General features: G+C 37.0%; 1 protein-coding gene across 1 annotated transcript in view; it reads right to left on the bottom strand.

The window, feature by feature from the left end:
- Cpne8 (copine 8) overlaps nucleotides 1–15,058 on the bottom strand; it is a 189,905-nt gene that overhangs the window by 80,981 nt on the left and 93,866 nt on the right. The window contains exons 7-8 of the mRNA XM_028869232.2: nucleotides 14,224–14,287; nucleotides 1,238–1,341 (exon numbers count right to left, since the gene is read on the bottom strand). Of these exons, the coding sequence (XP_028725065.1) occupies nucleotides 1,238–1,341; nucleotides 14,224–14,287 (168 nt within the window). The remainder of the gene's footprint in view (nucleotides 1–1,237; nucleotides 1,342–14,223; nucleotides 14,288–15,058) is intronic.

The raw sequence follows: 15,058 nt of genomic DNA, 5'->3' as shown, positions 1-15,058 counted from the left end.
GTATTAAAAATTATTTTTCACTCAAATTTCATAAAAAACAAAAACCATATATAAATGCTTTAAAATATATCCATTAATATATATTTTGATACAGATGGTAAACTAGTTTTCTATAAATGTGAAAATATGTATGAAATAAGATGTATTGATTTTAAGAACTCAGTTTCAATGATTTGGAAATTTGGAATAGTTTCATTTTTGAAAAAATAGATTTCATTCGATTAAAAAATATGATGAAATAAGCATAATATATTTTCATAACAAAAACTTCATTAAATGTGTGATAAGCTGAAATCATACGAATATAACATTTTTAGAAAAATAAGTAAGAACTCAAGGAACACACAGTTCAATCAGGACACAGAACACTAAGACTGAAGAAATTCCGTCTGCCTGCTAACTTCTTCCTAAGTGGGGAATAGCTAGCCTCAGACTCCATTTCCTCCACTTTCAACTTCTAAGTAACATTTTTTCTTTAGATATTTCATTGTGCATTGTTAAGACAAACAAAAAATGTATAAAACAATATTAATAATAGATAACGGTTGTGCTCTGATGTGTTAGAGACTTTGACTTGAGTTTGGATAATAACTGATTAATCCTCACTTCTGTGAGGTAGGTCAACCTACTTATAGAACAGAAAACTCTAAGTACATGTTACCAGAGTCATTAAGTATCAGACATGAGTTGCTTCTTGGCAAAAGACTCTCAGTCATACTTTTAGCTACTAACTTTCTTATAAATATGAACAGTATGATATGAACCACAGGAATGAATAATCGGAGGTAGAGCCAGGCACAGTGAATTCAGTACACACTCATCTAGTCACGACTGGTAAACACTATACAACACTGAAACACTTCACTGAGCTTTACACTCCAAGATTTCTTGGAAAATCACTGTAGCACAGAATAATATATGCCCCCCCCATTCTCCTCCACATCAAATGGTTTCCATCCAATTCTATGAAAAACATATTTGCTAATTCAGGTTTCTACAAAATGCATCATTCTACATTGCTAAAAGAAAGCAGACGTTTATAAAAAGTGAAAAGGAAGCAGAAACTAATATATATGTTAAACATAAATGCTTATGAAACTAGTCATGGAAATGAAAACAATCACATCATCTTTAGAATATCATACATTTTATTCCATTTACTAACTTGATGTCTGAAAGAAAAAAGAGCAAACATCAGCATTATCACAGTTCTGAGCAGAGTAGAAGACATGCCCACCTTCCATCCTCATTACTTCTATAAAATACAAGGAAAGGATCTGACTTCCCGAAGAAATCCTTCTTATCCAATTTATTTGCACAAAACTGCATCAAGACAGCATCCTGAAAACAAAATTAATAATACAGCTCAAAATCTGGAACAGGAATAACTAGAAACTACAGATCACAAACAAGATTTGACAAGAAAAACACATTTGTTATTTTGATGCCACAGGCCAAGTGTTGGGAGCTGTAGACAAAAGGCCATTACTTATTGCAGGATTATGAGGCTTTAAAATGTCCTGGAAATTTCCCTTCAAATGCCAGACAACTAGTATTCAAAAAGCTGTACCTGCTCTTATCCCCCAATGATAATGAGCCAACTGACTCTGGATTTTTAATGTCACACAACAGTGTCTTCAGTCACATACATTATTACAATTTCTGATTATTTGGGGTATATTTAATGATCATCTATTACACAGGATTTTTTTGGTAAGCCTTTATTACAATCTAGTTGGGAGAAGTCTGTTATTATAAAGAGGTGGAGTACAATGTATGAAAACTAAAATCATTTCTTTGGGGCTTGGGTTCCTTTGTGTGTGCAACATAATTATATGTCTGTAACTATTCCAGACTAATCATTGCAATTGATTTGTTTACCTAGGCACTTATACTCTGAGTAATTTCAAGGTGCTATCTGGCTATCATACCAAAAAAGTTATTAAATTGAGTAGATAAGTATGTTTAAAGGTAGAAAATGTATAGTTATTTAAAATTCAAATCAATACTTTGGGAATTTATGGTGTGTGAACTTCATACATGAGCACTGAATCTACAAAACTCCTGTTCCTTCTGTTTCCAACCTCTCCTATGTCCCTCCGCCTCCCAAATTCATGATCTCTTCTTTAATTATTGTTACAAGTATAAACACATGCATGTATGTATAAATATATATGTGTATGTATGTATGTATATATATATATATGCTCATATGTATGTATAACTTATGGAATCTATTTAGCATTATTCATATGCACATATGTCCAGGGCTGACCACTTGAGAATAGACACACTATGTGGGAACTCATCCTGAGGAGAAAATGATTCTGCTTCTCTCAGCAGCTATTGACCATCTGTACCTCTTCTTCTAGTGATGGGACCATGTGGAATTTCCACTGTCCATGTGGCATGTCAACTAATGTTATCAGTGTGCCAGTCTTGCTCAGGCTACCATATTGTTGAAATTTCATGTTAGCATTTTTCCTGTCACATCAAAGGAAGACTAGTGTCAGGTGACCAGACCCTCTACCTCTTACAATATTTCCACCCACTCTCCTCCAATTTTCCTTGAGCTTAGTAAAGTCTAGGGGTTGTGTTTCTGATATATCACTTGGGACTGAGTACCACACAGCCACTGGTTCTCTGCATTTGAAGAGCTGTGTGTCTCTTTGATAGTCTCTGTCTGCTGCAAAAGAAAGCTTCTTTAATGAGATTTAAAAATTACACTTATCCAGAGGCATAAGGATATGTATGTAGGATACAGCTAGAAATCACATTGGTTGCATCATTTAATAAGTCAGTAAGTCTTTTTTATTGTTAAATAGAGGCTTTTCAAGCTGTAAATTTCTTTCTTATGAGTGCATTCAATGTGTCCCATGTGTTTGTGTGTATGAGTGTGTGTGTGTGTGTGTGTGTGTGTGTGTGTGTGTGTGTGTGTGTGAAAGAGAGAGAGACAGAGACAGAGACAGATAGACAGACAGACGGACGGACAGAGACAGAGACCGAGAGAGAGGAGGGGAGGGAGTGTTTTGTTTTCATTTTTGCTCAGTTTCAGGATATTTATTTCTCTCTCGATTTCTTTATTGACCTATTCACCTTTCAGAAATGAGTTGCTTATCTCCATGAGTTCACATAATTACTAAATACACTTTTGCTATTGATTTAAGCTTTATAGCATTATGGTCAGAGAGAATGCATGGAATTATTTTAATTTTTTTTTTATTTATTGAGATTTGTTTCACATTTCAGTCTGTGTTTATTTTTGAGAAACACCCTGGACTGGTGAGTAGAATGTATATTCTTTGGTGTTTGGGTAAAACATTCTGTAGATTTCTGTTAGGTACATTGGATAAACAATGTCACTTAATACCAACACTTCTGTTTATTTTTTTTTTTTGTCTAGAAGGCCTGTCTGGGGTATTGAAATCATCGACTATATTAATGTATGTGTTGTCATCTATTGGTTTGCTTTTTATGAACTTGAATGTGCATAATTTTGGTTCATATATGTTTGGGATTGTAATGTCTTCTTGGTGAACGGGGCCCTGATCACATGAAATGCCTGTCTTAATGACCTCTGGTTAATTTTTGCTTGAAATCCATTGTGTCTGACATTGAGATGGTGACATCTGCTTGTTTCCCGGTGCCATTTGCTGGAATTACTTCTTCACTGTTCCGTTCACACTAAGCTTGTGTCTATCCTTGGAGGGAAGGTGGACATCTTGGAGATAATAAAATGATAAACTGTTTTAGGAACTTGGAGTATAAATTACTATAGGTTCTTCTAGGTGCTAAAGTTTCCATTGAGAAGTCATCTGTTAGTCTGCCAGTTTTTCCAATGTATGTGACATGTGTCTCTTATAACTTTCAGTCTTTACTGTTTGCTCTATATATTTGGCATTTTAACTATAATATGACATGGGGAGTTTCTTTTCTGGTAATGTTTGATGTATATTCTAGATGTTTCTTGCATCTTTCCTTAATTTGGGGAAGTTTGCTTTTACAGTCCTATTGAAGATTTGGTGTATTCCATTGTTGCATAATTCATTTCTTTTAGCTATACATGTAATTCATAGATCTGGTATTTTCATGGTGTCCCAAAGTCCTTGAATATTCTTTTAAGTAATTTCTTCATGTTGTTTGCCTGAGTGGTCTAATTCCTCTCCTTTATCTTCAAGTCTTGATTTAAAAAAAAGGGGGGGGGACTATTTCTAAAACCAGTTTGTTTCACTAGACTATAGCCAAGTGAGTTAAGTATATTGGAAAATCTACTGAAAGATGTTTGGAGAGTAGAGCCATTGTGTCAAATTTTATACTTTTGTGATGGACAGAGGTCTGATGCTGCAAATATGACTAATTTTGCTATTTTTATTAGAGTGTTGATGGTGAATATGATGTCACTGAAGAAATGACTTTTTTAGTATTGTTAGAAGACACAACTAAATCAAAAGATTTACATAAAGTAAAATCATGGTAAAGCTATTTATTTTTCCATTGTTAACATATCTGGTGTAGTTTCTGATGCTGCTTCAGTGATGGCAGGTAAAAGAGAGGGGCTTGTAAAACTGATAGAAGATGATCCAATTGCTGTACAAAACTCAAGCTTAATGGAGCATCCTTGCATAGTGCATAAAAAACCTTTATGCAGAAATGTCTTAAAAATGTACAGAAGTATGTAAATCATCAACACTGAATTCCATAAGAACTATCACATTAAACCCCCACCAATTCCAGAAATTCTTTAAAAGTGCTGATGCTAACAATGATGATGTCATATATTTGGGGGCTGAAAGATGTCTAGGTAGGGATCAAATGTGGAAAATAATTAAGATTTGTGACAAGTTAACAAATTATTTGAGGTTCCAAAACCAAAATTCATTTTATTGTCAGAACTTGACAACGAAAACCAGTTTACAGCGGCTTGAATTTTCAGTAGAGCAACCACTTATTTAGATGAATTAAACATGAGTCTTTTCAAGGTGAAAATCAGCTTATTGAAGAAAAGCTTCACATCTATAGCAGGGTACTGATGAGAATGAAATTATGAGACGTTCAAATTAAGGCAAGCAATTTTAGGCATTTCAGTAGTTTGACTAAACACAGTCCCATGAACAGCAGAAAAAAAATGTTGCATTGACTGATCCTCTTAGCTTCCCCTTGCAGGCTATTTCCTTCCCTTTGCATCAGCTGCTAATACCCAGGCACACCTTCTACCCGGTTGCCCAGTGGTCATACTGGGCTGGCACACAGGTAGGTAATACTCACCCTCCTTCCTGCCACTCATTACTATTTCTCCAGTCCCATCTTCAGTCTTGCAGAAGGCTGCTTGCTTTCAGGTGTCCCTCCTCACACCCACCTTCATTCCCCAGAGATTCCACCTCCTGGTGCAGATACAGCTTAGCTGTGTCCTGCTGACCCTCTCAACCCTCCCTTCTATCCTATCCTCACTCTGTTCTATCAACCACCAATACCCAGAAACACATTCTACCAAGGACTCACAGAGGCCACACTGGGCTGGGACTTGAGTGGGTGATTCTCACCATTCTTCAGTTTCTGCATTACACTCCGACCAGACTTACTCTTGGTCCTACAGCAGCCTGATTTCAGGAGCACCTCCTCCTACCCCAACTGAATTCCCTGGAGACTCTGGCTCTTGCTGGAGACCTAGAGTGAGTTTTCATGGTCCGTCCTTTCCTGTCTCACCAAACTTACTCCTTGTCCTACTGCACCTTGCATGTAGGAATCCCTCCCCTCCCATCACACCTCTACTCCCTGGGGAACTGACCACTTGGTGTATGGACCCATTACCTCTATCTCATTCCTACAGCCTATCTCACCTTTTCCGCCTAACCCACCTCCATTCTTCTATGCCATCTAGAGACCTGTGGAAGTACTCTCTATAGAAACCCAAAATCTTTGCACTTGCCTAGGATCCAGAAAGGGTATCAAGAACCAGAGAATGGAATACCCAACTAAAAAGACAAGACCAGATATCAACAACTAGAAACACCTCAATAATAAAAGCTCCAGAAACCTACCCCCCAGCACCAAAACATGCACATGAACAGGCAAGACAATATGCCGGACAAGAACCCAGACACCTCATCACAGTACACCCTGAGAAACACAATATAAGTGAAGCACAAGACAAGAAGTTGAAAATAGCAATTAATATATGCCCAAAGACCTTAGCAAGGATATGAACTAACCCCTTAATGAGGACGATAAAAGCACAAAGAAATAGCTGAAGGAAGTAATGAATGCCGTTCAAGACATAAAAGTAGAATTTAACAAAGAAACAGAATCACTAAAGAAAGCTCAAACTGAAATAAAAAAGAATAAAAAAGTTATGAAGTAGTTGGGCAGTGATGTCCCAAGCCTTTAATTCTAGCACTCTGGAGGCAGAGGCAGGCGGATCTCTGTGAGTTCGAGGCCAGCCTGGGCTACAAACTGAGTTCCAGAAATGGCACAAAGCTGCACAGAGAAACCCTGTCTCAAAAAACAAAACAAAAAAAAGTTATGAAGTCACACAAACACCTCAGAAGTAAGCCTTGCCAACATACTACAGTAGGCACAGAAGTCGTAATCTGAGGTGTTGAAGACGGTAGATAAAATGGATATCTCAGTCAGAAGAGTATTAAATCTAAAAATATGCAGGCACAAACAATGTAGTTAATCTGGAGCACTAAGTAAAGACTAAATCTACTAATTATAAGAGAAATGAGAAGAAATCCAGGTCAAAGGCACACAAAAAAAAAAATCCTAAGAATAAAATTTTCCCAACCCAAATAAAGAGGTGGCTGTCAAGGTACAATAAGCAAACAGAACACCAAATAGACAGGACTAGAAAAGAAATTCCCCATGACACATACTAATCAAAACACATAATTAAAAGATATGAAAAACTGTAAGGGAAAAGACCAAGTAATAAATAAAGGCAAGTCAATTCAACAGTTGATATCTCAGTGGACACTCTGAAAGTCAGATGGACCTGAATGGATATTCTACAAACTCTGAGAGACCAAAAATGTCAGCCCACACTACTAAATCCACCAAAACTACCCATTCAAATAGACCGAAAAAGATAAACATTCAAAGATAAAACCAGAGCAATGTCTATCTACCTGTAACGCTCTACTGAAGCCTCTAGAAACAAAACTTCACTATGAAGACATTAATAATACCCAAGAAGACACAAGAAATAATAATCCCAGAACAGTAAAACAAATGATGGAGGAAACACCATAAAAACAAAATAACAGGAATCAATAAACACGGCTCATTGACAACTCCTAATATTAATGGTTTCAATTCCTCAGTAAAAAACAAACAAAAAATTTGCCCTGGAGGAGGTAGGTGGGAATGGAGGGTGTGCTGGGGGGAAGCGGAGGGGGCAGGAGGGGGGAGAACAAGGGAATCTGTGGCTGATATGTAGAACTGATTGGCATTGTAAAATAAAATAAAAGGGAAAAAAAAGAACATTATTCACTGCTTAAAAAACAAAAACAAAAACTGCAATCTATTTTTCTGCTGCATCCAAGAAACACAGCTTACCATCAAGGACAGACATCACCTCAGGGTAAAAGAATGGAAAAAGGTATTCCAAGCTAATTGACCCAAGAAACAAGCAGGTGTCGCCATTTTAATATTTGACAAAGTAGACTTAAAAGCAAAACAAGTCAAAAGAGATAGAGAAGAACACAACATTTCAACAAATGAAAACCCACAAAGAGGAGATTGCAAACCTAAATATCTATGCACTGAACACAAGGGCACCAAGTTTGTAAAAGAAACACCACTACAGCTAAAATCACACATGAACCCTCACACAATGAGAGTAAGTGGATTCAACACCCTACTCTTGCCAATAGATGGGTCACCCATACAGAAACTGCATAGAGAAATGTTGAAACTATATGATATCATAAATCAAATGGATTTAGCAGATATTTATAGAACATTTCACTGAAACACAAAAAGAATTTATCTTCTTAGCACCTCATGGAACTTTCTCCAAAATTCACCACATACCGGGAAAGAAACAAGTCTCAAGAGATTCAAGAAAATTGAAATAATACCCTGCATCCTATCTGACCACCATACATTATGTCTGGATACCAACAACAACAGAAAAAACAATACCTTACAAATTCAGAGAACTGAAGAACTCATTACTGAATGGAGAATGGACCAAAGCAAAACTCAAGTAGGAAATTTAAAGCATTTTAGAATTGAAAACACAGCATACACGAACCTATGGGACACGGTTAAGGCAGTTTGAAGAAGCGAGTTCTTAGTACTGAATGTCAATGTAAAAAAAAAAAAATGGGAGATGTCATATTAGTAATTTAGTAGCCCACCAGAAAGCTCTAGAACAACGAGAAGAAATAACACCCCAAAGAAGTAGATGGCAAACTAGGGGCTGAAATCAGTGAAACAGAAACAAAGCAAGCAAGCAAACAAACAACAAAAATCAACGAAGAGTTGGTTCTTTGTGAAAATCAACAATACTGACAAACCCTTAGTCAAATGAACTAAAAGTCACAGAGAGAAGATTTAAATTAGCAAAATTAGAGATGACAAGTGAGATGTTATAGTAGACATTGAAGAAATCCGGAGAATCGTGAGGACATTTTTAAAACTCTGTACTCAACCTAATTGGAAAATCTAAGAGAAACAGCTGAATTTCTTGATATATACAACTTGTCATAGTCAGTCAAGATGATATAAGCAATTTAAACACACCCATAACTGCTAGTGAAATAGAAGCAGTTATTGAAAGTTTCCAACAAAGCCCAAGATCAGATGGATTCAGTGAGAATTCTAGCAGATCTTCAAAGAAGAATTCACACCAATACTGTTCAAATCATTTCACAAAGTATAAACTGAAGGAACATTTCCTAATTCTTTTTATGAGGCCACTATTAACCTGATACCTAAACTATGCAAAGACCCAATCAAATAGGAAATAAAAAAGAAAGAAAGAATACTATAGATATATATCCATAACGAACATAAATGGAAAAAAATCTCAATAAATACTGGTAAACAAAATCCAAGAATGCATCAAAAATATTATTCAGAAGGATGAAGCTAGCTAAATCTCAGAGATGCAGGGATTATTCAACATACATAAATCACTAGATGCAGTTTGCCACAGACTGGAAGACAAAAACAAAAAAGACATTAAATGTACAGAACAAAAAGAAGCTTTTGAAAAAACAAAGATCTAACATCCCTTTATGATAAAAGTCCTGGAAAGACTAGGAATATAGGGGACATGCCTCAACCTAATAAAGACAAGTTTTAGCAAACCCACAGCTAACATCAACCTGAAACAAAAGAAATTAGAAGCATTTCACCAAATCAGGAGCAAGATAAGAATGTCCACTCTCTCCATACATATTCAACATAGTACTTGAAGTCTTAGCTAGAGCATAAGGACAACTGAAGGAGGAGATCAAAGAGATTCAAACAGGAGAGGAAGAAGTCAAAGTATCATTATTTGATGATATGATAGTACACATAAGTGATCCTAAAATTCCACCAGGAAACTTCTACAGCTGATACAAACTTGCAACAAAAAAGCAGTACCTTTTGCAATTGTCTCAAAAAGAAAAAAAAAATATTTTGGGATAATTCTAACCCAGCAAGTAAATGACTCATATTAAAAACAAACAAACAAACAAACAAACAAAAACTTTGAGATCTTAAAAAATATTGAAGGAGCCATCAGAATATGAAAAGATACCCATGCTCAAGGATCAGTAGGATTAATACTGTGAAAATGGCTGTCCTAGCAAAAGCAAATACAGGTTCAATGCAATCTCCATCAAAATCCAACACAATTAGCCACAGAAGTTGAAAGGATGCTTTTCAGATTCATATGGAAATATATACATTAAAAAAATACATATCCCAGAAGAGCTAACACAATTCTGAATGATAGAAGGATTCCTGGAGGTATCACCAACCCAGATTTCAAGATTACACCAAAGATATAGCAATAAAAACAACATGCTGTTGGCATAAAAACAGACATGTTGATCAATGGAATTGAACTAAGACTCAGACATGAATCCACAAACATACAATCACCTGATTTGTTGATAAAGAAGCCAGAAATACACTGGATAAAAAGGGCATCATTAACAAATGGTACTGGTGTAACTGGATGACTGAATGTAGAAAAAAGCCAAAAAAATTCATACCTACCACTGTGGTGGTATTGTATTGTGTTCCCCAAAATATTGTGTACCTTAATAAACTTATCTGGGGTCAGAGAACAGACAAGCCACTAGGTAGGCAGTGATAGCACACGCCTTTAATCCTAGCATTCCAGAGATAGAAATCCCTCTGGATCTCTGTGAGTTCAAGGCCACATTGGAAATAGCCAAGCATGGTGACACACGCCTTTAATCCCAGAAAGCCAGCCTTTAATCCCAGGGAGTGGTGGTAGAAAGCAGAAAGATATATAAGGCATGAGAACCAGAAACTAGAAGCTTTTGACTGGTTAAGCATGTGGCTGGTTAAGTGTTCAGGCTTTGGAGCAACACAGTTCAGCTGAGATTCATTCTGGATGAGGACTCAGAGGCTTCCAGTCTGAGGAAACAGGACCAGCTGAGGAACTGGTGAGGTGAGATAGCTGTGGCTTATTCTGTCTCTCTGATCAACCAGCATGGACCCCAATAACTGGCCTCAGGTTTGATTTTATTAATAAGAACTTTTAAGATTCCTGCTACATACCACCCTGCACAAAATTCAACTCCAAATGGATCAATGTCCAGATATACTGATTCTGATAGAAGAGAACATGGAACGTAGCCTTGAACTCATTTACACAGAACATTTTCTGAACAGGACAATGATAGCTCAGACACTAACAGTTAATAAATGGACTCCATGAAATTGAAAAAAAAACTTGCTATAGGCAAAGAACACTGTCATTCAAGCAAAGCAGCAGGCTAGAAAATGGAAAAAGATATTTACAAATTTTATGTCTGATAGAGGCTTAGTATCTAAAATGTATAAAAAAAATCTAGATACTTGCTCACAAATGTTCACTGTTGCTCTATTCATAATAGCCATAAATCAGAAACAGTCTAGAGGTCCATCAACTGATACATGGATAATGAAAACATGCTACATTTATACAATGGAATTAAAATTAAAAGTGAAATTATGAAATTGGCAGGTAAATGGATGGAGCCAAAAAATGTCATCCTGAGTGAAGTAACACAGGCTCAAAGAGAAAAATACTGTATGTTTTCTCTCATACGTAGATGTTAGCTTCTAAGCCATCAATATGTGTGCTACAATCCATGAGGTTAGGTGCATATTAGGGAACTAGGAGGGAGGAGATCTCCTATGGAAGGAGAAACAGAATATATTGTTATGAATGGACAGGTAAGTAACTGGAGTGGGAGGAGTTAGAAGGGGATAGAAGAGAGGAATAAGGGAGAGAATATGGGGAGAAACAACTAACAGTTAAGGCTATTTGTAGGGCCATATAAAATCTGAGACTGAAGAAGCTTCCTAACATACATATGTATGTGAAAGAAATGTAAATGGAATCACCAAATAATGGGAGAGAGAATGCCCAAACTCAACATCTTATGCCACCAAGTAAAATCTCCACTGCCAGGAATGGATTACATCTAATTGAGTTGTTTGCCAAAGGGGCCCCATGGAAACTCCCCAAAATTGCAGACTACTGCCAAGGTTATTGGTTGCCATCCAGAAACTAATGATAAAGCCCTACTACCAAAAATAACATTTGAACATGAAGAAATTGAGCTGGTGCCTAACTAAAGGCTTTACCCCCTACTGACTGGCATTCATGATACTGGAATGTACTCCGCAAGCTACCAGGTAAGAAAGGTAACCATCAACCCAGCTACAACCCTGTGATGTACAATGGTGACCTGCCTGTGAGATATGCTGGGGCCAAGAGTGGCACAAATGTTGTGGGAGTAACCAACCATTCTCTGATTAGATTTAAGGCCCATTCATATAGAACCCATCCCTGATACTGCTAGGGTACACAAGAACCTGAGACATATTGGGCCATAACCCTAGGAGGAAAACAAATACTATTTTTCTGCTAAAGGAACACAGCAACAATATGACTCCTAGTGATATTCTTCTATACCCATAGTTCAGTGCCTTGCTCAGCCATCATCAGAGATGCCCCCTCCTGCAGTAAATGCGAACTAACAGAGACTCACAACTGGACAATGTGGTCTTTGATGAGCATACTAACTACACGTAAGGCCAGGTGCCATGTGCAGCAGTAGACGGTCAATACAAAATCAACCTAGTGGCATTTGTATGGACTTTTTGTCTCTATTTCTTTGTTTGGGGCATTTTTTGTCCTTTTGGTCATTGCTTGTGCATTTGGTTTCCAATTTTGTGTTTTTGTGGGTTTGGGAGTATGTGTGTGTGTGTGGGGGGGTTTCTTGTTTTTGTTTGCTTGTTTTTGTTTTTAAAGAGAAAGAGAGAAAGAAAGGGCATGGAGCTTTCTCTTTATAATAACCAAAAAATTGAAACACTCTAAATGGCCATCAACTATTGAATAGGTAATGAGAATGTAGTACACTTACAACATGAAATATTATTCAGCTGCTAGGGAAAATGAAACTATTAAATCTGCAGGCAAATGAATGAAATTGGAAATGGTCATTCTGAATGAGGTAACAGAGGGTCAGGAAGACAGATGTCATGTGCTTTCTCTCATCTGAGGATGTTAACACTGATTCTTCAGATAAGTGTGTTTCATCTGGAATACTCATCTAGGTCAGGGAATTACTAAGTGACCATGAGGAAAAGCTTTCATGGGATGAGAGACAGAATGTGTTGTATAAAGGGATAGCAGGGAAAATGGCACAGGAAGGATTAAATGGGGTTGAGGTCGAGAAGGGAACATGGGAAAAGACAACTGACACTAAACAGTCATGCATATGAAGACTTTTATATACAGTCATGAATAAAAAGACTTCAAATGAGATTATCACACTAGACACAACAGGATAACAAATAAAAAGCCCATCACCAAGACTAAATAAATAAATATAAAAAATAAAGAAAAGTGTTGCCTCTTTTGGAGTGATTATCTAGTGAGGTCCCATAGACCCACGTACATTGCAAGGTATTGCTAGAGCTTTTGGTTATCCCCCAGAACTTCACAGTAACACCCTACTGCAGAAAATGCCACCCACTAGAGTTATACATGGAGTAAGGAAGCTGGTGCTCTCCTGGAGACTTCATCCCTATTGGCTAGCTTTCATAGTGATGGAAGGTGCTATGAATGTAATCATCAGCCTTACCTAGCTGTGAACTCTAAAGCTACAATAATGATCAGCCTATCAAGACATGTCCACCAGTGCAATAGTGGTAAGAATATCATGGGAGAAACCAATCACTATATGACTGGCTTTATGCTCCAAAAGAAGAAACCCATTATTGGGCCCAAAACCTATGGCTATAGGCCTTGGGGGAGAGAGTACCACTATGATTCTGCTATATAATCACAGTATTTAACTTCTAACAACTTATTATTAGAACCATAGATTACTTCATCTCTCACATCTCATGAAAAGTTCCTTTCTGAAGGATATGGCAGCTAATATAGAAACTACATGTGATCAAGGTAGAGAGAATGAGAGACTATAGAGTTCTCAGCCCTAAATGGAACATGTATGTCATAACCTCTCCTCCCCCAGGCTCAGGGATCACCATAGAAGATAGGACAAAACAATTATAAGAGCCAGAGGTGGTTGAGGACTACAAGGAAACTATTTCCTGGACACAACAGGCTAGTTTCACCTGTGAACTCACAGTAGCGTGGCAGCATGCACAAGGCTTGCTCAAGCTCAAGCCAGACAAAATCCCAGCTTAGACATGGAAAACTGGCACAAAGTCTCAACTCTTTGTTGAGGAGCTAGAGCAATTGATAGCTATCTTATTTTTTTAAATGATGTGACTGTTGGTATGTCCACCACCCTCCAGTGGGTGGCCACATAACTAAAAGTATAAGGGCAGCACCAATCAGACTGGATGCTTCTTTGGTTTGATTTTTGTTTTTTTTATTTTTAAAGTGGACATAGAATTGGGTGTGTAAAGAAGAGGATGTGGATCAGTAAGGGAGTGAATATGATCAAAATACATTGCATTGAATTCTCAAATTCAGTAAGATATTTTTAAATAAAAAAAATATTTACTTACCCTGCAGCAATTTAGCTCCTCTGCTGTTAGTATGATTGTACCACATTTCCTTCCTGGAATTCCTCTACAACAAAAAGATCACAGTTAGCCCATTTAAATTTATAGTAAGGAGTTATATAAATTACCATATCTTCATTTTATATAATCACATTAAGAGCCTACTATTATTGAGTTCTTCTCCTAAGGAACACACTCCTAGCCTTACCATTTAGTTTGTCCTCAGATCCACACTTCCCTTAACGTCATAGGCAATAGGTCAGGCATCTGTCTGAGAATCTTCATGTCCCTCTTGTTGTCTAACATACAAGTAACATAATGCAATACAACAAAGCTTTCTCTTGCAAAGTCTGTGCTTCCATCCATCAGAAAGCCTGATTCCCAGCATTCTCCCCATCCATTCATCAAATGGTTATTCATTTGTCCTCGTCTCCTCTGCCTGCTCATTCCTAGCTCAACACATTACAGCTTGTCTGTTGTGACTTTTTTGCTTGGAACTGCCTACAGCCCTCAGTGAAGTTCCATTTATTACATTTATTGCAAGGTCAGAGTTACTGCTGTGTACTATTAAAGTCTGAACCATATGGATTAGCATATAATCATTCCTAAATCATTTTTAAAAACAATTTTTATGCTTTTTCTTTCAAACTGCTAGGTTCTATAAAAGCAAAACTTGACACAAAGTTTTGGTCAACCCACAGTTTAAGAGCTATATATACCAGGCATTCAATATACATAATCAAGAATAAAATGCAAAAGTTCAATTCAGCAAAATAAAATCTCTACTCAAACTGTTCTCCATTTTATTTATGCTCATATACTTTTAAAGGACACCAAG

The sequence above is a fragment of the Peromyscus leucopus genome, chromosome 20, assembly GCF_004664715.2.
Source record: "Peromyscus leucopus breed LL Stock chromosome 20, UCI_PerLeu_2.1, whole genome shotgun sequence".
Classification (NCBI taxonomy): Eukaryota; Metazoa; Chordata; class Mammalia; order Rodentia; family Cricetidae; genus Peromyscus; species Peromyscus leucopus.
Note: the sequence above shows the minus strand (reverse complement) of the source record. Positions and strands in the feature narration are given on the sequence as shown.